A 25,985-nucleotide genomic window follows, 5' to 3' on the forward strand; every position below is an offset into this window, starting at 1 on the left:
TTGGTGACAAAGGGCAGTCCTGGCAACAGTCCAACACCCACCTGGAATGTGTCTGACTTACTGCCAGCAACGTAGACAAAGCTCCTGCAACACTTGTACAGGGACCATATGGCTCGTAGCAATGGGGCAGACACCCTATGATGCCGAAGCACCCCCATAGGGTGATGCAGTTGAATGCCTTCTCCAAGTCCAAAAAACACATATAGACTGTTTGGGCAAACTCCCACACATCCTCAAATATCCTCGAGAGGATAAAGAGCTCAGTGTTCCATGACTAGGACGAAAACTGAGGTTCGACTAACGGAAGAACTCTCAATTCCGGCACCCTGGTATACCCAGCAAGGGTGAGGCGTGTGATACCCTGTAGTTGGCGGACACCCTCTGGCCCCCCTATTAAAAAAGGGAACCACCACCCCAGTCTGTCAATCCATAGGCACTGCCCCAGATGTCCACACGATGTTGCAGAGGTGTGTCAACCAAGAAAGCCCTACAACATCCAGAGCCTATAGGAACTCAGGGTGAGCCTTGTCCACCCTAGGGCATGGCCACCAAGGAGTTGTTTAACTACCTCAGTGACCTTGCCCTCAGTGATGGACGAGTCATCCTCCTTGTCCCTGGACTCTCCTTCCAATCCCCTTGTCAGTGGGATTAATAGGTCCTCGAAGTGTTCCTTCCACCCTTCAACTACAGGGAGTGCAGAATTATTAGGCAAGTTGTATTTTTGAGGAATAATTTTATTATTGAACAACAACCATGTTCTCAATGAACCCAAAAAACTCATTAATATCAAAGCTGAATGTTTTTGGAAGTAGTTTTTAGTTTGTTTTTAGTTTTAGCTATTTTAGGGGGATATCTGTGTGTGCAGGTGACTATTACTGTGCATAATTATTAGGCAACTTAACAAAAAACAAATATATACCCATTGCAATTATTTATTTTTACCAGTGAAACCAATATAACATCACCACATTCACAAATATACATTTCTGACATTCAAAAACAAAACAAAAACAAATCAGCGACCAATATAGCCACCTTTCTTTGCAAGGACACTCAAAAGCCTGCCATCCATGGATTCTGTCAGTGTTTTGATCTGTTCACCATCAACATTACGTGCAGCAGCAACCACAGCCTCCCAGACACTGTTCAGAGAGGTGTACTGTTTTCCCTCCTTGTAAATCTCACATTTGATGATGGACCACAGGTTCTCAATGGGGTTCAGATCAGGTGAACAAGGAGGCCATGTCATTAGTTTTTCTTCTTTTATAGCCTTTCTTGCCAGCCACGCTGTGGAGTACTTGGACGCGTGTGATGGAGCATTGTCCTGCATGAAAATCGTGTTTTTCTTGAAGGATGCAGACTTCTTCCTGTACCACTGCTTGAAGAAGGTGTCTTCCAGAAACTGGCAGTAGGACTGGGAGTTGAGCTTGACTCCATCCTCAACCCGAAAAGGCCCCACAAGCTCATCTTTGATGATACCAGCCCAAACCAGTACTCCACCTCCACCTTGCTGGCGTCTGAGTCGGACTGGAGCTCTCTGCCCTTTACCAATCCAGCCACGGGCCCATCCATCTGGCCCATCAAGACTCACTCTCATTTCATCAGTCCATAAAACCTTAGAAAAATCAGTCTTGAGATATTTCTTGGCCCAGTCTTGACGTTTCAGCTTGTGTGTCTTGTTCAGTGGTGGTCGTCTTTCAGCCTTTCTTACCTTGGCCATGTCTCTGAGTATTGCACACCTTGTGCTTTTGGGCACTCCAGTGATGTTGCAGCTCTGAAATATGGCCAAACTGGTGACAAGTGGCATCTTGGCAGCTGCACGCTTGACTTTTCTCAGTTCATGGGCAGTTATTTTGCGCCTTGGTTTTTCCACACGCTTCTTTCGACCCTGTTGACTATTTTGAATGAAACGCTTGATTGTTCGATGATCACGCTTCAGAAGCTTTGCAATTTTAAGACTGCTGCATCCCTCTGCAAGATATCTCACTATTTTTGACTTTTCTGAGCCTGTCAAGTCCTTCTTTTGACCCATTTTGCCAAAGGAAAGGAAGTTGCCTAATAATTATGCACACTTGATATAGGGTGTTGATGTCATTAGACCACACCCCTTCTCATTACAGAGATGCACATCACCTAATATGCTTAATTGGTAGTAGGCTTTCGAGCCTATACAGCTTGGAGTAAGACAACATGCATGAAGAGGATGATGTGGACAAAATACTCATTTGCCTAATAATCCTGCACTCCCTGTATATACTCAGTTGAAGTCAGTAGCACTCCACCTCCAATGAGCACTGCTTTCCCCTCCTGAGTGTTTGCCAGAATTGCTTTGAGGCAATCCGAACGACTTTTTTCATGGCCTAACCAAAATTCTCCCACACCCGAGTTGTTGCTTCAGCTACCACCTAAACTTGTTCCATCAGCTGGCTCCGAAATACCACAGGCTAACCAAGCCTGATAGGACTCCTTCTTCAGCTTGACACTGTCCACCATCTGGTTCAGAGATTACCAGCACAACAGGCACCTGCCACGTTGTGGCCACAGCTCCTTGTAGCTTCCTCTGCAATGGACGTGCAGAACACGGCCCACTTGGACTCAGTGTCCCCAGACTCGCTTGGAGTTCTTCCAAAGTTTTGAAGGTGTGGGTAGTTTAAGATCTTGCCTCTGCCTGACGTTCCCAGTGTACTCTCACTATAAGTTTAGGTGGAGGATGCTGGAGAGACCAGATCCAAAAGCTCCGCACCTTTCTTCACCTAAGTGGCCAGAATATACGGCCGCAGATACAATGATACCATTACAAAATCGATCATCGACCTCCAAACGAGAGTGACCTGGTGCTACGTGGGCATCCTTTTGTTTGAACATGGTGTTCATTATGGACAATCTGTGCTTTGCACAGTAGTCCAATAACAAAAGGTCACTCAGGTTCAGATCAGGCAGGATGTTCCTCCCAATCACACCCCTGCAGGTGTCATTGTCATTGCCCATGTGACCACTGAAGTCTTACAGTAGGACAAGTGAGTCACCAGATGGAGCACCTTCAAGCACCCCACTCACTGACCCCAAGAAGACTCGGTACTCTGAACTATCATTTGGTGCATATGTGCAAACAGTCAGGACCTGTTCCCCAACCTGATGGTGTAGAAAAGCAACCTTTTTGTTCACCACAAGCCCAGGGGATACAGGAGTGCCCACCCCTTCCCGCTGCCTTTTACCAAGGGCAATTCCAGACTGGATCAGAGTCCAGCAGGTCTCTCTGGACTGGTTCCAGGGACCAAGCTTGGGGTGAGTCCAACTATATCTAGCCTGTATCGCTCAACCTCAATTACTACCTCAGGCTCCTTCCCGAGCAGAGAGGTGACGTGTCAGAACTGCAAACCTCTATACCAGGGGATGGGACCGCCAGGGGCTACACCCCTGACTACTGCCTGACACACATTGCACCTGGCTCCTATGATGCTTCTTGCAGCTGGTGGGCCTACAGGAGGGTGAGTCCATGGCACTTCTTCAGGCTGCACCCAGTTGGGCAAACTATACTGACATTTACTTAAATATTGCTTAAGCTTAAGGAATGCTATATACATATATTTTCCTATAGTCAGTACAACAACTTCAGTGTTGACATCTTCAATTTTCAGACATTGAGCTTACAAGAATCCATCATTTTCCTACTAGTACATACAACGCTGTCTCTTGGAAATGATGTTTATTTACAGCTTATGGTGAGTGGCCTAACCTTTATCTGTAAATTCAGTAGAATCCTCCTTAAAGCAAGAGCTATTTTAAATAAAGTGAAGGGAGTCATGCTCATACAATAATAATGGCATCTGATAATTCACCCTGCATTTGTTTTGAAAACAGATCAGTCATTAAAGTGCATCAAAGACACCATAAATGACACAATGCAGAGCAATAATGCATTTTAATGAAGACCCTCAAGCTAGATTGATAAGATTTCAGGGTCTGCAATTTGTCTGTACTGCATTATACAAATCCGATCACCAGAAAACTCATTAATGTAAAAAGTCGGACACTTTCACAAAGCAAATCTGTATAGCTCTCAAGAATTACTGGAGAGTTTTTGGCTTAAAGAAAAATGGTCGGGCAAGAATGTGATGGCGGCAGCTGCTACTGCTTTCCATTTTAAGTGCTTATCAGTGACTCACTTGAAGTGAGACAAATTTCGTCTCTTTCAACTGTAACATTTTGCAGATTTGCTTTACTTCAATACAGAACTTTAAAACATATAAACCATTATACTGGACATACAAGGGCTTTTTGTTTTTTTCTCCTTCAACAGCTACCTAATTATAAGCAGCACTTAGGCAGTGTATCACACCAACTGGGATTTTAATAACTGTTGAGTCACCAGCTGTGAACTATTAAGAAATGATGGTGATGACCACCAGATTGAGAAATCACATTCTGAGCAACATCCAGCGATGCCTCCCATACAGCTGGCTCAAATCATAGCTTGTTTTCTAACAACTGCGGTTTGACAGCACATGGTTGTTCTAACACAGCCATAAACCTGTGATATGACTATTGGCATTGACCTCCTTGAAATGACAAATGGATAGAAATAACACAAATGAATGCTCTAGAAAGCAACTCATGCTTAGTGGCTTTGAAACTGTAGAAAGGTTTACTCACCCTATACCAAACAATCTCACGCAGCCTTCCATCAGTTTTGAAGTTACACTTGAGAGTAACAGTCTCACCAACAACAACAGGAGGCAGGGGCTCTATGGTAACTGTCAAATATCCTGAAAAAGAGAATGGAAACAAAAACTTTTAGTACAGTAACATACGATAACTACACCTTTTCTGAAACAGTATATAATTTAGTGGTATTTCTTTTCTTTTTTTTTTCTTTAGAAAAGAACTCAGTAGTGTAGAATTAATAGATTCACTTTGGGCGAAAAAGTCATGTTTTATCCTATACAGAGAAAAGAACATGTTACCATGCATCCCTTCGCTGATAGTTACATAAGTCACAGCTTTACAGATTAAATCAAACAAATGAGCTACAGTGCAACTTCTTTTAACTTACTTACCATACTGCAGGTTTGGCAAGAAGTTGTCTATTTGATTCTCATATTATTATTTTCATTGGATTTATCCAGCACATTTGGTTGTGCAACGTGTTTTAAGCTTTTCACCAGGTATTTTTTGAAGTTGTTTGCCCTTGAATACACATCCTCCTTCAACCTCTAATAGAAGCAAAGCCATTTCAGCAGCATCATGACAATGAATAGTTTCACATTCATAGTTAGTAAAGAACATGATGAAAAATGTAAGACACAACATGTTGAAAATATGTTTAATGTGTAATGCTGCCATTGCTTCTGATAGGGCGGGCTGAACCATGATCCATATACAGTAACGTTTTTTTTTTCTTACACTTCAAAATCACAAAATATACTATCTCATTTGTTCCATGCAGTATACAACCTCAAGCTGCCCAAATTTATTGTAATTGAAGATTAAATGAAAGCTGCTGTGATAAAAAGTCAACAACACACAACAAGAAAAGCTACGTACACACAGAAAAACAGAAAACGCAAAAGGAGAAAAAAATAAGAAAAAGTAACTGCCAAATACAAGGTCAAACTCTTCAGAGATGAATGCTTTATTGTGCCTGATCATCAGCCCTTTGCACACACAAAAAAATATCCCACAGAGCTGCAGTTTCACAATTCAACGCTCACACACACACATGGGATGATAACAGAACAGCACATCAGCATAAGCGTGAGATCATATCGCCCAAATTAAAATGGAGTGATACAAAGGCAATTACCTGGTGATAATGAGAAGACCTGAGAAAAAATAAATACATCCAAAAGCTGTCGAGGGGTGGGAGACTAAAGATTGAAGGAAAGGATATTTGTACTAAAAGAGTTAACTGAATCAAAAATAATGTATTATAGCTATATACAATCCTAAAAGATATAGTATTTAATTTATGTATTAGCAATAATCTCTTTACATCTGGCTAAGGCAAAATGAAGCAGTTAGTAGGCTCATTTCCAGTGACAGACAAGCAACCCACTGCTCAACATATCACCAGCGTCAGCACATTCAGTATTTAATGAGGGAATTATATCTCAGAAAACAGATGGATATGAAAGTGAAAATATAAAACAGAATAAAATGGCACTCAATGGCCAATATTTCTATATAATATTGACACACTGACATAACTAACAGAATATTAAGGACATCAGTGTTTTACAGAATTCCCCAGGTGACCAGTGTAAGAAATGGACAACTGCAGAGACGTGTAGCATGAACAGTCCACTGTAGGTACCTAATTATTGGATGAAAAAGCACTTTGTCTGCTTCCATGCTGGGGAAAATAGTGATCAGAGGCAGAATGTTTTTTCAGTATCCATCTCACTCACTTGTGAGTGTATCTCAGAAATCCCTTTCATTTTTGAGGACGGCACATAAATATGCTCACGGTCTTGTGGAAAGAACGTAATTTTGTCGTATCACCTCAACCGGTCACAACAGATCGCCGCCCCTCCCTTAACCTGGTTCTGCCAGAGGTTTCTTCCTGTTAAAAGGGAGTTTTTCTTTCCCACTGTCGCAAAAATTTCTTGCTCAAAAGGGGTGATATGATTGTTGGGTTTTTTTTCTATTTTCTGTGTATTATTGTAGGGTCTTTACCTTACAATATAAAACATCTTGAGGGAACTGTTGTTGTGATTTGGGGCTACTTAAATAAAACTGAACTGAACTGAATTGAATTGAATATAATGCACAATGGTAATTTAGATATTTAGAACTGATTCGTAAAATGATGATTGTTTCTCGGAGGATGTTAAAGGTGGTAAGTAAATGACATTCACAAATATAAGTGAAATTCACAACCACCAGATATTGCATTAGACCATAAAACATATCAAACTAAAACCAAAACAAATGGACATGTCAGCCATGCCTCCACTTGCTTGTGGTATATATCATCTGCCAGAAAGCTTAGGGACACTAGAAAGAAAAAAGAAATCTCCTGCCACAACCATCACAACCATTAGCCCACACTGGCATTATAAAATATCATACACTGAATGGCCATAACACAATACAATAAGCCAACTGATTTTAGGCCCACCATTGTGATGCGAGTCTTTACTGCTGTTCTGCTGCTCTCCTCTGGTTTATACACAATGAAGAAAACAAGGGAGAGCAGTTCAGAGCTGAAATTAAACAAGCATGCATAAATTAAAATAAATAAATTTCCTTTTTAATATTTTGATTTTTTTGGGTGCGCTGACTGAACACTCTAGTACGAACTCTACCATCTCCCTGTTATTTTCACTATTTTTTGCAACCCTTTGTAAATACCAGAAGAGCAAGATACTGAACAGAGAAGCTCTGACTACAACACACACAGAGGAGTATTTCATTTTCTATAGTACACTGTGTGACTTTTTTTTTTTTTTCATGATGAACCAAATGTTTTCAATTTGCAAAAACTCTGGACTGCAGAGTTCTTTAGGCCAGTTCAAAAACTCATCTACTATGAAATCCTGCCGTTGTAATAGATGCAATACACGGTTTACCGTTCCCTTCCCGAGAGGCCTTCCCTGAATAAGACATCATACATGGTAGCATATGTTGCTCTAAAACCTTTAGCTACTTTTCAGAACAACTGATAACAAGCCAGATGGTCCCTTTCTTTTTTAGTCTGGAGGACCTGGTGTCCACTTTTCAAAAACAGCATCTAAATTTTTGATTTTTCTGACCACAGAACAGCTTATCACTTTGCCTCAGTCCATTTTAAATGGGCTATGTCCCAGAGAAGACAGCAGCATTTCTTGATGTTCATGTATGTCTTCTTCTCTGCATGATAGAGCTTTAACCTGGATTTGTGAATGGCACAGTGAACTGCATTCACAGGCAGTAATTTCTGGAAGCATTCCTGAGCTCTTGCAGTGATTTCCATCACAGAATCATGACTGTTTTTAATGTGATGTTGGGCCCAGAGATCACAGGCATCTAACACTGATTTTTGACCCTTGAGGATGGAGATTGCTCCAGATTCTTTCGAAATTATGTACTGTACTTGATTAGATATTTCTTCACAATTTTTACAATTTCACAACGAGCAACATTATTCTGAAATAGTTTGCAGTTGGCAGATGCCGTTTTCGCGGGCTGATTAACCTTGTCCATCTTTAAAAAACCCTGCCTCCGCGAATGCCTTTTTGTTCTCCAATCATGTTACTGACCTGTTGCCAGTTAAACCAGTTAGCTTCAAAATATTTCTTTTTAGCACCAATTACCTTCCCAGCCTTTTGTTGTGTTCCAACATTTGTGAGTTCTACTGTCAAAATCAACATGAGCTGATATTTTATTCTTAAAATGGTACGCTTTCTCAATTTGATATAGTTTCTCTTACTGTGAATGAAAGTATGGGTTTAGGAGACTTCGAGTGTTTATTTTATGTCTTGATTTAGATTGTAAACAGCCTTCAAACTTTGCATGCATTAAAGAAACTGTCATGGAAGTCAAATTACATCATGTATAAGCCAACATGACCCAACCAACATGATAGGACGAACACGGGGACATTATAGGTGAGCCATGTGTTTCAGTAATTCTGTGCAAAACTTTACTAGATATCCTTGGTTCTTGGTGGCATGCTCGTGTTCTCTGCCGATATAGAGTCATGTGAAAAAGAAAGAACAACCTTACTGCTTCCACAGGAGTTAAGAGGGAAAGTAGCAGCCAGGTGCCAATTGAAAGCCTGTGGTAAGTCTTTAAGAGAGCTGTGCATAAACAAATACCCGCAAACTTGAATAGACTGAAGAGGAGTAAAGAAGAGTGAATCAAAATTCCTGCAGAGTGAGGTGAGACTGATAAACAATTATTTCAAGTTATTTCTGCTAGATGTGCTACAGGATATTCAAACATGCGGTGTCCTTAGTTTTTCACAGGACTACATAGAGTCCTGTTTTCTTTTTATGTTTGTTTCATGTGACTGTAGTTGCTATCTTGTTCACCATGATTCACCTCAGCTTGTTTGCCACAGTTTAGATGACAACGTGATAATCTTTCCAGTATTCCTTTGACAAAACTACACTGCATCTCACTACTTCTCCAAAAAAGGATAATTGCTCTAAAACACTATCTCGAACATTGGAAAACATGAATTCCTATAAATAAGTAATATGTAATAGGTAAAAGTACATAAAACTGACATACGTATAGTACAATAAAGAAATGTAAGATGTATCTTCACTGGTAGACTCCGCTTGTCTCGCATGTCAGTGCACCTAGATATGCTTATTAAGGAATCTTAATTTAATCAGCAGGCTGAAGAGATCTTCTCTCCAGAGTCAAATTGAATGGATAAACCTTTTCGGGGACTGCATGTCATTAACACAGAGCTGATGCTCTTACGGAAAATCCTCACCACTTACTATGAACCCACAAGAGGAGCAGGCTAGCCTTGTAAATGTCTCTGTGCGAGTTTTTCAGTGAGGTGGCGTAAATGCATATTCAAAAAAAATTAAAAAATAATAATAATAATAATTCTGTGGAATGTAGTGTTAGTCATTCGAGAGGAGACAAGTGTGTGTCTTGCCTGCAGTAATGGACATTTAGTTGTAAGTGGTAAATGGTGGTTCTCTTTTGTGGTTGCAGGGATTAATTGTGAACAATTCACTGACTATGTGGCACAGGAAAAAAAGTAGCGTAGCCACGGACATAAAAAATGCTGCAAAGCATATGGAGAGGGATGAAAACATTTTAAAAGAGCACATTACATGGGTTATGCACTCGTACCGGAGAAGTTCACATTTCATATAATCCCTACAAGAAACTGGAGCAGTTTCAGTCTGAACACACCCAAGACACGAGGGGCACAATTCCCATGCAATTAAATAAGCGCCGAATGCCATCCAAATGACTTCATCAGTTAAACACATTTTATTTACCCATTCTCACTTGAAAGTGTTCCAGCAAAGCTACATCCGTTGTTGTGATTGATGCTGTAGTTAAAACGCAGACTATGAGGAAAATTCACATAGCGAAAACTCTAGAGTGCTAATTCACTCTGAGAATACAAACCCACAATGGCAAGTTTTTTTGTGTTTTAGGTTTTTTCTTAACCACCCATGAGATAAATTCACAAAACACTTTTGTGATTGTTTAGACAGCTGTCTGCAAAACCATATCTGCTCTGAGTGGGCATACAAGTCTCCAATCAGCCGCTGTCCATACAAAAAAACACTTAATATAAAATCTACAGCACAATTTCTCTGCAGTTTTTCGTGCTTTTATGATTCCACCATATTACAGTTTCCACTGCTATTGCTTTTATTGAAGCAAAACATATGCCTCACTCTAACCCAACTTACCGATTATGAGTCTGTTCTCATAATCAGACTCATGATACTGTGGGAATGAGAACATGAGTCTATTTTCATTCCCACAGTGTCAAACACTGCTGTTTAGTCAAAGCCAATAGCATCTCAGAGATACCCACAAGATGTTCTTTTTAACGCTGTGGGTACCGTTATCATATAATGCGGTATTTAAAGCAAACCATGATTTTTTTCTAAATCTAAGTAGGCAGTTAAAGAACATGTGTAGCTACTTTATTCCTTCAGTGTGGCGCTAAAGGATGTATTTTTGAAAAAATTGGGGGAAAAAAATCTAGGAGATCATTAGTTCTATGTTGATTTTCTTCATAAAAAAACCTTCATACCAACATTTCTCTTACCAATTAGGTATGTGATCACCTGTGTATACGTTCGCATTTTATATATGATAAATTGGAATGTGGCCTTGAATGTGTTGGTAAAAGCATTAACATTATGACTGGATAGTGATTGTCAATTTGCAGCCTGCTTCACCTATATAAGACATAGTATTGCCTCCTTGCCTTTCCTGGTTAACCTTTTCAGTGCTACCTAGGGGTGGAGACTTACTATTAAGGAGAAGGCATGCTATCTGGATATTTAGATATCCATCTAAAAGAGGCCGGGCATTTAATTATAATTCATTTGGAGCTGAATATTAATGCTGATTAGGGATGGGTACCGGTGCACCGGTTCTGACATAAACGGTAGTAACCAGACCGAAAAGCAGCGCACATTTCGGTGCTTTATTTCGGTGCTTTTCTTTTCTTTAGATGTCATACACTTTAGATTCTAGCCAACCATTTTACCTTTGCAAGCATAGTAGGCGGGCCCAGGTACGTACGTTCTTTTAAAGCAGAGCTACAGATTAAAAACGCCCAAGGCGAAGCGGTCAAAGTCTGGCTGTACTTCACAGCAAAAGATGCAAACTCAGCAGCCTGCAACAAGTGCTTTAAGGTGATACTGTGCAAAGGAGGTAACTCCTCGAATCTGATGAAACACCTGGCGACGTATAGCGTTTTGTTAAAAGCCGAGAAATGCACCGTATTTGATAGCTTGCTGCGAGACCTCACACCGTGCACATCTACTGCGGGTGTGGTGCCTGTTATCGGACCCGGAGTTAGCAACATCCCCCAAAAAACCCGAAGAGTAGAGTCCTGGCCCCTAGCCCTGCCAACGTAGCAGAAATGATGACGGATGATGATGGCAGCAGCAGCCATTCTTCTCTGCGTGAGTAGCTTCATGTTGTTCGTGTGTAATTAACGTTGAGTACGCTAACCACATTATTACATTAATGCATGTAAGGTGAACTAGCAAACACCGTCGTAGTTACATGCGGCTGTCTTCTTGTTTGATGGCAGATACTCCCTTCACCCTGGCCAAAAAGGCTAAAATGACCAAAGAAAAAGTGGAAAACAGTTAAACATGAGAGGTTTTTGGACAAAGTTTGTGTTTTTTCCATTGATTAAGCACTGCTTCCAGCCAAGAGTGAGACCATAAATCCCCTATAGCTGAAGAAAAGGCTAACATTGTCATCTTTTTACAAAAAAAAAAACCAGTTAAACATGAGAGGTTTTTGGACAAAGTTTGTGTTTTTTCCATTGTTTAAGCACTGCTTCCAGCCAAGAGTGATGCCATAAATCCCCTATAGCTGAAGAAAAGGCTAACATTGTCATCTTTTTACAAAAAAAAAAACAGCTGAACATGAGAGGTTTTTGGACCAATTTTGTGTTCTCCATTCTTTAAGCACCGGTTTGAGCACCGTTTAAGCACCGGCACGTTTCAAAAGTACTGGTTTGGTACTGGTATCGGATAAAACCTAAACGATACCCATCCCTAATGCTGATGATATTTTATTTGTGTATTTTTTTAAAGTCAGCATTCAAAATATCGGATGACATTTTGATTAGTTACTGAAACTGTGCACGGATTAATTCCCATACCCATAAATCCCAGTATTTAATCCACTACATGGTTGTGACTGCATAGAGTTACTACTATACAGTCGATACCATTTATTCAGTTCATTTATTTAAATTATCTTTTGAATATTTTAATACATGAGACCTCACATAAGTCAAACGTGTTTAATAATGCAATGTTTTGCTGTATTAAACAGTTATTGATCCAGAGTTATTTCGTTGCTTTGAAAATTTTTAGCCTTACATGGATGTCACATCACTTGATCCATTTATCAGGTGACTACTGGTGTCTATATACATATATATATTAGAATTTGTGCCATGCATTATGAACATCCTCACTTTAGCTGTGTTTATATTCAAAGGTAGGGAGATTCTTTTTCACGTGGGATTTTTTTTGTGCGTTTCTGCTTTTTTATGCTGCACAATATTGAACCTTTCAGCGATATTTGGCACTGTCTCTAAAGGAAGTCTCAGATATATTGCTAACGGTGCTCACAGCCACCTATCCATAAGCTTTATCTGCATGAATCTGACACACCGCTAGGCCTGAAATCTAATACTCCCAAACCACAGCAGTGACTCTCACTTGGTGGCTAGAACCAACAGAGCTTGTGTTGCAAATAGTTCCAATTAGTGAGAGGAGAGACTGAAGAAATGTGAACGGACATTTAAAACACACTTGATCAAAGAAAAATGTTCAGCACCCTTGGAGAAACTAACTGCTTTAAGGGGAGATAATTTATTATCACTGAACGTGAGGTTAAGCCCATTGTTCTACAAAAAGAACATCCAGAAAATCCTTGAAATTACCAGTTGAAACTAAAAACTGTTTGCCAATGAAGAAGAATACTAGCAGATCCCTGTAAGAGCACATAGGCAAGTGTGGAGTGGCCAAAGAGTGCATGGCATTTAATTGGCTCATATTAGCTGGTTGTGGAGGCAGACAAGGCCTCCGGCTTGTCTTAATCCATCAGAGGCGCTGTTGGAACAACATCTAATGAGGGCTGCAAACTATGCTTTCTCCCATTAATAACAGCAATTTGCCAAGATGCAATGAGAAAACAAAACACAGCCAATGATGGACCGGCCCAAAATGTGCCTGTTATTGTGCTCTGTGATTTATGGCTATGGCCTACCTTTGCTTAGATGTCAGTGCGACTTAATGTATGAGAAAAATGGATGACTGAGTTTCTCAGAGCGCCTCCTCAACTGTGCCTCCAAGCAATGTAAACAAACAGAACTGATTTGTAGTGTCGAAAGCATGTTTGAGATGATCACTTCCAGAAAAGAAAATGAATATGTGGGATATAATATGGCGATTTTAGTTCAAAAACTGATTGCAAGGATTGGGGATTGATTTAACAGACTGTATTGGAACAACAAAATATTTTACACCATCACACACACATTCATGTGTAATTAAACACATAAAATATGCCATGTAAGAGAGTCAGCTATAAACGTCTACAAATGTGGACCCATCTGGTAATCGGTCAATTCATCTGCTAACTGCATTTCTAAAATTATGCGCTGGATTTGAAGGCAGTGGTTCAAAGCTTGTGGGCAGTGATGTGTTTTTAATAGGACGGGAGGCTCCTTAGAAAATGTCATGACTGATATGTGTTTTACAATGTACTGTAAAACACAGATAAATATCAGACAAAAAATACCCTTTTCCCACATCCTTTTTATAAAACAACAAGCTAATATACTAATATAATAATAAAACATACAAATTATACAATAATACTTTTTTTTTTATTTTAAGAAGATGGTTTCTTACAGTCATTTTTGAACCTTTCAAACAACACAAAAAAAGTTATGGCTCTGGTTATATATATTTTTTCTCTTTTTGTCTTTCATTTTGTTTCCCTGGTTGTCCCTCTATGTCTAAGTCACTTCCTTCTCCTTCCTTTCCTGCTCATTCCATCAGCATGCTTAGTTGTAGATCATCAACCCATCTTCAGCAGCAAATCTATACCAGCTCTCCGGTCACTCTCTGCTAGATTGTTCTGCATAAGACAGGTTACATTTAGGTCTCCTTGCCTCCTTGTGCTACGTAGTTAACTCCCCATGTTTTTGTTTTGTAATATTATTCTCCTGTGCTTAGATCCACCACCTCATCACCTGTCAAACCAACTCTGTTTCACTCCTCTTCTTGCCTACGGCTCCATTCACTAGCCTGACCCGCTCTCCACCTGTCAACCACACCAAACCCCTTGGTCACCTGTCTGCCAGTGTACAAGCTTTCAACGCTCCCATCTTACAACCCCTTATTAGCTACCTGTGTCAGCTTGTTCAAACACCAACAGCATTCTTGTGTCTGCTTGCTCCACTTTCTGCGCTCTCCTTACTCCAGTAACCTTAAACGTATGTAACGTCTGTGTTTCCTTACAAGAGACTCGTATCATGAGAAATACTAAACATCTAAATTATATTTTTATATGAATTTGTATGCAAATAAATGTGTATCCGTACCTTAATCTTAGAGTAGTGTTTTTTTTATGTACATCTCTGGTAATCAAAACATTTCAAGCAGAATGCACCGAGCAGCCAAGCGATTTGTCTGACAGCTTGTGGTGCCTTATTATTCTCTGTTGTTAAGCTGTATCTACCTTGGTTGCTGCATCCCCCAGATTTCACAAATGTCATGGTGTCAAAACCAAACATGATGGCCCCAACTACCAAAACAAGGTTGCGAGAAATTGGCTTTTCCTTTTAACTACACTTATTTTTCTAAAAGTGGGCAACATTCACAGATACCCATTCAGTAGATTCAAGACAGAAAAATAAGCCGTTTTACCCTACATTACTATATCTTATCCTATTGAGTGCAATAGATGAACAATAAACAATTGAGTTTGTCCAATTCATTAAAAAATGCTCAAAAATACTTTTTTTTTTTTTTTTACTCCATCTTTAAATTTAACATATTTCCGAGGCTGGTAGTCAGCATGGATGAATGAATGCTGCAGTGAAGAATGTTCAACACAACTCAGGTGGTGATTTGTAACTGTACATGCAAGCTGAGCTCAGGAAGCGTTGCGTAGCGGGAGAATCTCGATGACTGGATGTTGATTTATTCTTGCCAAGAACACAATCTGTGCCCATGCGGAAGGTCTTCTTTTGCTAACAGAAATCTGGGAGTTGATTTTTTCAGTCAAAGTGATTTACTGTTTAATGACATGCCTAAGCTTCAAGAGTGTCGGCACCTGGCAGTTGTAATCCCACCTCCCCATGCTCCTCTACACCCATCCACACACGTACGTGCACACACACACACACACACACGCTCATATTGCTCACAATGAGCCATGTCAGTGGGTCCTCATTCAGAATGGCCTCGGGCCTGTGGAATTATTATGTCATTGGTAAGCAGAGTTGAAGCCAGAGAGGAAATATAGCCAGTCTTCCCACAAGAGTTAGTTAGATACTGTAGTATGTACCACTCTTAGCCACTCAACTAAAAACTTTAAATCTTAGAACCCTCTATACCTAACCTTTTCTCATCTATATTTGTATTGGTGTACATTAGCCACTGAGTGCATATATTTCTCCTTATTTGCTGTGAAGTTATTACAGTAAAGCACTTTGAGTTACATTCATTTTGAACTTTTAGAAAATAAATACCGACACAGAAACATGTTTTCCTCTCTCAAACCATTAAGGGGAAAAAACAGTCTTGAGAGATACAAGGTTTAAATTGTATAGCTTTCACAGAAGGCTTGCATGATAGAGACAGAGGATGACCACTGCATGCAAGTAGACCCCAGGGAGTAGTAGTAGTACCAGATTTTCAATGGCCATGCCATCAGGAAAAATGGCTCATACAGCCATGTCTGGTGTAGATTATCCAGCTGGGAACTTGTATGTGCAGGGACAAATGTGCCATTAGCTTGTGTGTTTTCACTGGAGAGTTCCAATGCCTCGGGAGTTTACATGATTTGATAATTTGTATGTCTGAAGAGCACTGCCCGAAAAACTGGAAAATGGGTAACTAAAAACCAAACAACAACAACCCCTGCGCAGTCCTTTCAACAGTAGAAAGCACTTGACAAGAGGGGTCTGCAGTCTGCATAGTGCTTATGTTAAGTGTTTTAGCAAAGATGCCAAAACATAAAATTTGATAGTTTACAGATAAGATTATTCGACTGAAACTGATGAGAAAGGAAAACTTGAGAATGAGAAAATGGGATGATAGAATTCGGGCATGACAGCAAAGTGGAAGTACCTTTAGCTGTTTGGCTCAAGAAACAAAGGCAAAATCCAAATACCCAGTTTATTTAATTTAAAATCTACTGAGGTATGAAAGTGTCAGGTAGTGTCACTAGTGGATGGTGTGGATGGATGATGGTAAATGTATACAAAGTATTAGATAAGGATGTAAAAACCAAAAATAACCTAACAAGTAAGAATGATGGAAGTGGAAGCTTCTGAGAAAGAGAGAAAGAAAGGACTGAGAGAGGAGCCTTTATACCCTTAATCACTCCACATCTCCAAACTGCTTCTGCCTAAAAAAAAGGAAGAAGCAGGGCGCACAGAGGCCGGGCCATCACAACATACATAAAACACAGAAAAAAAAGACCCATAAGATTATACTACTATATTACTATATATAGTTTTTAAGGACAGAAATATGTCTTTCTTTTTATATGTGCTTTTAAATTATTACACACAAAATGCACTCATGTAGAAAAATGCACATAAAGCAAGATCTTCCTCCTCCTAACTAAAGTGATTCATTATATTGGAATATCTGGCAAATTTTATGAAGATAAAGCCATCCTTAGACACACCAGTAGGATAAAATGCCTTTTTTAGTTTTTGAAAGGATATTACACTGCATCATCCCAGATATATACATACATCTGCCTTCTAGCATCATTACTGCAGCTGTGTAAATTAGTTGTTATTGTTGTGGCTGCCAATCTAAATAATATTGTTTTGGGAGAACTGAACCAATTTCTTTTCTTGGTTGAGTTGGTGGGGGTTGGCAGGGGTAGCGTCTCAGCTTTCTGAAGCCAGCTGCAATCAAAAAGGCACACATCTATAAAGACTGAAATGTGTGTTAGGAAACAATAAGATGCTTTTGTAACGTTGTAATGTTTCTCCCTTAAACTTATGTGCCGCCTCACAGCATTAAAAATCCAAATAATACACTCATATAGGAGGACCAGGAGTTTGTGATCAGAGCTGCAACTTGGCCATCTCCTAAATATTTATGTGAAAGAAAAACTGAATGATGCACATAATATCAAGCAAAAACCTATATTTAGGGTGAGGTAAAGAGCTGAAAGTGCATTGTTTCACAATGAGGTTGGATTTTGAGCTGTAATTTTCAGCTCTTCCATGGTACTGACTCGACGGTTGGTTAGGGAACATATAAGCAACCATGTAGAAAATGGTCTTATTGACACTTGACCATAAAGAAGTATAACACAATGTAATATTCTATTGGCGCAGTAAGTGAATCAGCTGCAGACGTGCACTGAAGCAGATAGTGGCCTAAGTGTCTGCTCAGCTTAGAAGTGTTTATTTTGCCTGAAAATTAAGTGGACATCCACATTACAGACCAAATGTGTTCCCAAATACCACCTCACCCTCAAAAAAAGCAATTTATCAAATAGCATTTATGATTCTATTCACTATTTTTTACTCCAATATTCATAAAAGCCTCTGGTACAAAAAGTGTGGGTGTTTTACATGTAAGTAAACTCATCAGTGACGGGGCAGGAGTCACAGTTCAATTTTAGTGACAAACAAACAGGCAAACAAACACATGATAATGGCTGGCTATATAAAAGATGAATAAATGAGAGAGTTTGAATACTTGTTTCGTTTTATGTTCTCTTACAAAAAAGGCAAATTAACAAGATATGGAACTGTGAGAAAGACATGGCTTTTTACCCTCTGCAAAATAATATTCATAAAATGTTACCTGTTTTTTTTTGTTTGTTTGGATTTTCCCCATTTGTTTATAATAAATACAACAAACAAGCACACAGCTAAGAAAAAAAAATAGCACAGAGCCTAGAAAATAGATATTCCAGTGTGTCTTTAATATGGTAAATGGGTTCGAAATTAATGAAAGGCTTCAAAGAAGTCATGATGTTGTTACCAAGGAAGCAAGTTGTCCTGGTAACCCAGAGACAGACTCGCTAGGGTATCAGTAACTGTTTGTGCATTCAATCTGTGGACCTCTACATCACCTAGGGTCGTGAGCAATGGCAGGAAATGAGGGAGGAGAATGTGGAAAAATGACCATTCTGAATGTCAAATGGCCAGATTTGAGGATTGTATCCCACATGCAGGGAACATAAACTGCAGACTCAATTTATCATAGTGGAATTGCTACCGTTACAAGGAGGCTGCTTTTTTCAGTGACTATTCACAACACCTCTGCAATGGTTTGCTCTTGTTCTATCCACTTTGAAGCCTCACTCAACCACTCTAGAAATGCAATCTTCCACAGGCAGTGATCGTTTTTTTTATTATTATTTCTTTACTCACACCATTTTAATGTTGAGGCCAAAAAGAGGAGATTTTCTTGATGTCCCAAGAGGTAAAAATAGGAGGAAGAAAAACTATTGCCATAGTGACCTCAATTAAGACATCTACTATTGAGTGTATTGAGTTTGCCTGACAAACATAACCTGCAGGGTTGTACTGGTGCCTCAGCCCAGCTTTCTGGTATTGTATTATACATTTCTATTAACTCTAGTGGCCCTCAAAATGAGTCTTCCTACTTTGTATCATCATCCTTTTTTCTTTTTTTGCTTATGGCAGTGTGTATTGTATGTTGTACTTCTTAAAAATCAAACAATTGTGTGCGAGGCAGAAAATAGATATTCTGTCATCTATCTAGCTTCATTTAAGGGTGGAGGAGTCATGGTGAGTATGATGAAATGAAAAACTACAGTGCATAATCTCTCATACAATTATCATACAGAGAGATAAATGGAAGTCGGAATGGATCCTATTCTTTGAAAAATAAAGTTGTAATGTACAAGGTGTAACTGTTACAAAACATTATAGTGTGGCAAACTTTAAAGGAAGTGCACTAGAGAGGCTACATAAATCCTTCTCTCTATCACAAGAGGTTCCAAAGGTTTTGTAAGATTCACAGTAAAGTGCTGTGTTCATGGACAGAGAATGATCAAAGTGATAATTGAAAGAAATCTGCTGGGTCATGTAGCTCCTATTCTTTTTTTTCTCGGAAATATCAGCTCAAGTTCAATATACTAAAGGCTTTATTTCATCCAGCATAGTTCAATTACTAGCATAGAATTACTTAGATACATAATATCAAGTGAAGCTTCCTGAGTAGACTGCTGTGATGTCCCCAGGGATTTCACTAATGCTGCCGTCTGCCCGAAAGCTACCTGGACTCTGAGACCATCCACCTGTTAGTCCAGTGCATCAGCACCAATCTGGCCGTTGCAGACAGTGTAATCTATAGGTGGTTATTACATCAAAAGGCCTTAAAGGTGAGTGGGGGTTTGTTCATCACTCAAGAACCAAGCAAACTGGAAAGAGGGATAAAAACTCACATGCTGATTTATCAGCACAGTGGTTAGGATTAAAGGACTGCCAGTCCCCTGCCTGTATCACCGACCTACTGCCTGCATGCTTTGTTTCAGCAGCTTTTAAACCCCCACTGTCTCCCAAGATGTGCATCATCATTTTAGTAGAATCAAGCCATCATCTGACCACGTTGCTGTAAAACTGTGCCGCGACAAGATGCACAAGCCTTTACGCAGTGATCTTACTCACCATCGGTGTAGATGAAATGGTGAGGCGCACATCTGTGAACATTTTTTCCCTCTTTTTTTCCCAGTTCAACCTTTACTGTCAAACAAAGGAGAAAGGGGACACGCCCAAACCCAATTACAAGGTTTGTGTTGTTTAGAGGGCTGAGAAGGAGGAGACCACTGCTTGACTGCTGATAAAGAAAAAAACAAAGCAACACTCTCCAACCCTACCTTCATTCATTTTCTGTTGTTCTTTTTTCTTCTTTTAAACAGCCATTTTAGCACTACTGTGCTTTTGTACTATGTGGAATTGCATCCCCGTTGTCACACTAAAAGCCATATAAAGTAAATACTCAGCTCACCATCAGAAAAATTCATTGCAGGGTGGGGTGGCAACTAGACCTGTATTAAAACTGCCAGAAGAGGAGACAGCTGTCCCAGCCCACGTTCTTATGTGATCTCTGCTTAGGGAGCAGGCTGGTATTCCAAAGCCTCATCTGAAAACAAATTAAAGAGGATTAGAGGCTGCCACTGCAGCTCGTCTCCTCTCCGTTCTGGGGAATAGAGTGTCCTGCTGGCCAAAATGGTGACCTTCACACTGACTTCCTGTCCTGTGTACAGGTGCTCCACAGCAAACATTAAGGTTGTGATATGCCGTCAGCAAAAAGGTCACAGTATGCTTAGACGTTAGGAGGGTCAAAAAGGATTGCATGGCCTGTAATATAAATGTGTTAAAATTTCAAAAAGTTAATCTGTTTAAAAATCACAGTGCAAAAAAGGATTTTTTGTGTTTTGCTGTGGTGGTTTTGTATCCCTTCACCCTGCATCTGAAATTAAACAATCACTGTGAGGTGCTGAGTCTCCACATCCACATTAGATGAGTGCTGTAGGAATTGTAGGATTATCCCTAATGCTCTGTCAGTCCTACATTGCAGCTTTCATCATACAAAGCTTTTAGTATATTTCTACATGCGGTGTGGTAACTGCCCATTGAAACAGTTGGTCTGTTGTGTCGAGGTTGGGTCATTTTACTTGTTACTTGAACAAGTACTGGCATTAAACACAACAGATGTTCAGGACTTCATATCCTGTCTCAGTGCTAATGCTTGAAATTATGACCAAAAATAATGAGTTTCTCACTAACCTCAGCTTTATCTCCTGTTCAGTGGTAGGGTTTGCGCACTAAAACCTGTAAAACTATTAATAATATCTCAGCTAAAGATCTGCATTTTAACATCCTGGTGACTGTATACCAAGACAGAGACTGGCATGTCTGCTCATCATTGCTGTATCAGCTTGAAAAATATTGTTATATAATCCAAACACAGACTGCAAAGACATGGCAGAAAACAGCCAACACTCAATAGGGCTCATTGAATTACTTTAGATTTTTTTTTTTACTCGCTTTATCCTGTACCAAATTACTACTTTACCCTCAGAAGCACTTTGGTGCACTTGAAGTTGGGAGGTGCATAGGTTAGTGTCAGTACCTGAACCAAGGGTTGCTGATTGAACAGGCACTGTTTTTGATCATCTGTCAATATTTTCCCCCCGTGGTTTCAGTTACACCAAGCATTAATCGCTCTTCATTAATTCTGGTATCGTGTATAATTGTGCTGTCATTTTACCCGCCTATATGTCCATTCCCACTGCCAGCTAGTGGTAGATAGGGCAGTCAAAGAAGTCACGGTGTCTATCCTGCGGCTATTTCCCTTTGGTCATACATATTCAAATTTCACTGGAAAAATTGAGTCATTAAATCAGCTAGGGGCCACTGGCAGTAAGATGAATGCCAGGCTCCACAAATCAGACTAAACATATTGTGGATATTTATGATGAAAAATAAATGAAAGAACAGTACAGCAGATCTATGTGAAACCGTTCACTAAAATGATGAGCAGATACGTTCCTACATCTCTGATTATTGATACACTGCTGATGCCCCAGTGTCAAACATTTTAAAGTTCGCATGCCTCAAGTTGTGGCTTATTCAGAGAAAACACTGTCATAAACTGGAATGACTCAACTATCCCTTAGATCACCTGCTCTTTTTTAAGTGCTTTAGCAGGAAGGCTGAATGGAAGAAAATGATAGAGAATTACATTTATAGTTTCTCTGAAAGTGCACAAGACTAAAAGTAGATTTAAGGGATTTTCCCGAATTTCACAAATTCATCTAATCTAACAACATCCATTATGATTCTCAGTTATTCTTCTAATGGTGCACTCCTGCATGCTTTATTGGGTTGCTTTTTACAATTTCCTGCTTTGAGCTGATGCATTTCTGTAGTGAAATGAAAGAGTATAAAGAAATGAAAGTTAGAGAAGCACAAGGTTAGAGAGCACAACCTATGAGTGAAGGGAAGTACCAAGCATTGGTATTCATAGCTGTCCCTCCATTTTGGATCACATTTAGTACTTGGCTGCAGCCAACTGCAGCTCTGACACATGCACATCTCCCCCTCACAGTGTTCGTGAAAGAGCTACTGTGTTAATTGGGATAAACTGTGTTAGGGAGGGGAAATTAATGCATGGCTGTAAACGGGCATAGATGAATCACATCTGTCAGGTTAATTTGATCAAAGGATAGGTGCAGTGCATGTGTATGTACTATTTTATTTCTTGTGCACATCTGCTAAACTGGGCAACAAGCTCTACTCAGTGAAAATTACTTCTGTTAGCCATATTGCATATCACACTATACTAGTATATGTACTACTAACACTGTGTTTTTGTTGTCTACTTAAAGTCTATGTGGTGACCTTGTTAAATGATTTGACAAAAAATGTAATTAATAATCATGGAAACCCGCAATAAAACCCATCATCGGGGGTTTCAATTAAATATTAAAATATTTTGATATAGTACCAATGCATTATTTGTTTAAAAGACCACATTTACATCTGTATGAGAAGCCTAAGCCAACATTATCTATTTTTATAGATTTATTTTTTGCCTAAGAGATAACTGAGCCTCAGAAAAGTCAAGGTAAAGTCCTCTGTTAACCACAAGAGAAGCTGGATCAATAAGTCATATGAAAGCCATCAAAATATCTTTACTTACCCTCTAGCTACACAACCATCAGTCCCAGCTGCTATATTACAGTACTTTTATTTGTTGCTCTGCTCCATCTCACTACCTGTGTGCACACAAACATTCGCAAACGTAGGGATCCATATTGGTAAAAATAAATAAATACATGTAAAAAAAATCAAATGATTGTTTATTTTAACTCCTTTTTAAGGCTCCTTTTAACTTACAGATGGCATCATGAAGCCAATCAGTCCCAACAATTCTTCGACATGTTTAGCAGCATATGGCGTTAAACCTCAACCTGTTCAGTCAGTAATAACTTGGACTTGATTAATTAATTAATGGGTCTGTTCTGTTGAAATAGACCTGCTGAATAACTGCTTTATTGTACCTAACCAAGGAATTTTGATCCAAATTGAAAGAGGCAGGGGCACTCTGGTGCAAAAATCTCAATGAGAATGTAAATTATTTTGGAGTTAAGTAGAAATGATGAGCAAATGTGTGCTGTGACTGTGAATCCTGATGAAACAATTGCAAATCATAGCTATGTAATCCTCTACAAAAACATACCTTATCTGTATAAAATTTTGCCTCAGCATATATTTACTAAATTGGGTACTGGATTTGGTCATTCACAATCACTGTATCAAGTACTTTTTTTTATTCTAACTTAAAAGCACAAAAAACAGAAAAGGACTTCGTGGCTACAAGACTCAGCCAATTCAATTTGGATCCAATAATTGTGTGATGGTGTGATAAAAATGAAAATCATCGCAATCTGGACAACTCAGACTGCAACTGTCCCATACTTGGGTGAGTATAGCTGTAAACTGGTCAATAGAAAATAGCTTAAAAGTTTTCTTTACAACAACTTCAAAAGGCAATATTATTTCTGACAGCTCCTTTCACGCCTCCGAGAAGGCAATAATTGTGTGTAGCGAGTGCGATGAGAGAATTTCAGCCACAGAAGACAGGTACATGTGTCACACAGATAGAGGCTGCTAAACGCTTGGATACTTTTTTCTGGTTACTGTCTCAGTTTTTTGTTGTTTTTTTTACTTGTGTTTGTGCATCAATTATGTATCTTTTTTCAGCTGTATCAAAAATAATTGAATTTGTTTCAGATGTTGCATGTATATATATATGTATATATATCAGAAAAAAAAATTGGTGAGAAGACAAGCAGTGATGCTAATTGCCAGAAAGGTCAGGGTGGTAAATTTTCTCAGGATTGTTGTGTTCCAGAATCATCTGTGCTCGTCACTCATCACTGTGACAGACGGATACCATCTCCACGTACACCAACACTAACAATATTTGCTATTCGTTATTTACATAAATTCATCTACAAAACACTCCTGTACACATGACTGGACAATACAAATGATGTTTTTTGCGTGTCCACTCATAACTGTTAACTGTGTGATAACTTGTTGCTGTGAAAGATCAGTCAGTGCCAGTTTTACACATTGTGCCTAAGCTGTAAGTGTTTTCATACCATGGGTCTTTTTTTGTCACCTTTCATTTCTCAATCTTATGCTAGGAGTAAGCATGATTGTTTAATCACAAACCAGCAGGGGGGGGGATGATGACTGTTTGAGGGGCAGAGTAATGAAGGTATAAAGCTAAATGATGGAAATCCCTGCTGTCACCCACTGTCCCTGCAGCATGTTCACAAAGGATGCTCATCTGTGTTACCCTCACACCTTAGCAAAGCTGTCTAAATAAGGAACACGAAAGACATCCTTGGCAAAACCCTGAACTTGTCCACAAGGTCGGCTATCCCCCCCGGGCTCTGTGTTACTATCATGGGGGCCTGGCGCAGTCAGGTGTGAACATCTGCACTTAGGGAGCCTCCACTTCTGTAAGGCACTTGCACTAGAGGTAGTGAGAACTAGACCGAGGCTTGACAAGACTCTGTCTCTTTTTGACAAAATTTTGACAAGGCAATAGAGAAATTCCTAACACATTTCTGAGAAAACAGCCCTGACCGTTTCTGTCAAACCATGCCTTTAATCTATACACATCATTTCAGTAAAGGGGTTTAACCTATAAAGACAGAAGAAGCATGATTTTTATGTGTAGGCTACAGGACAGGGATGGCACAAGAATAAAGACAATCACTACATCTGCACAAATAAAGCCTAATTCAACTCTATGTACAACTGAGTTGAAATTGCAACAGTTTCAGAGGATCTACAAGGGTATCCTACAGAGAAACAGCAGGATGGAAATCTGACTGATGTAGGTTTAAAGCTTGGGCCAACATTTTTTAACATTTGAACAAAGATCTATTACAACATTTCAGCGTCTTGTAATTCAAGTGGTTTGAGAGAGACTGAGATTATTGCATTTCATTCAGACTTTAAAAAAATCTAAGAGTAGTATTTAATGTATTACTTGCATTTATTTTTATGTTTTTGTAAGGATGGAAAAAGTTAGGATGTGATCTCAAGTGTTCCTTTGTGTCTCAGCTGGCTGGATGAGCATGTCAGAGTGTGTGTTTTATTGACAGCAAGTGACAGGGTTCCTAAGTGCTGTGTTAAACTATAGAAAATGAGATATGAGTAAACACACTTCTGCTAGAGCACTGTTAATGTTACTAAAGAAAAGACAAAGGTTCACAGCAGTAGCTTCAGCCAAGACTCATATGAGATCTGCAGGCATGTTTATGTGCTGTATAATGTGGTGTTGTTGAGCATCTACTTAGCTCTCCAGCCTGCAAAACAACTGTAGCAGTGTGCTTATCCCCTGTGAATGTTTGTTTGGTCATTTATTCACAAAGCTTAAGGTGCATGACCAGGCTTTTTATGTTTGTCAGTTTAAAGAAAGGAGACAAACAGGAAAGCTAATGGAGTTTGTTTTTTAAAGTTCCTTGCTGCTGTGCATCAGCCCATGTGG

The 25,985-nt window shown here is 39.4% G+C and overlaps 1 protein-coding gene across 2 annotated transcripts in view; it reads right to left on the minus strand.

Moving 5' to 3' along the window:
• The window catches only part of igsf21a (immunoglobin superfamily, member 21a), a 171,332-nt gene that overhangs the window by 109,400 nt on the left and 35,947 nt on the right, over positions 1-25,985 (minus strand). For both annotated transcript variants that reach the window (XM_005469642.4, XM_003447725.5), the window contains one exon: positions 4,654-4,766. In XM_005469642.4, the coding sequence (XP_005469699.1) occupies positions 4,654-4,766 (113 nt within the window). The remainder of the gene's footprint in view (positions 1-4,653; positions 4,767-25,985) is intronic.

The sequence above is a fragment of the Oreochromis niloticus genome, linkage group LG5 (genome assembly GCF_001858045.2).
Source record: "Oreochromis niloticus isolate F11D_XX linkage group LG5, O_niloticus_UMD_NMBU, whole genome shotgun sequence".
Lineage (NCBI taxonomy): Eukaryota > Metazoa > Chordata > Actinopteri > Cichliformes > Cichlidae > Oreochromis > Oreochromis niloticus.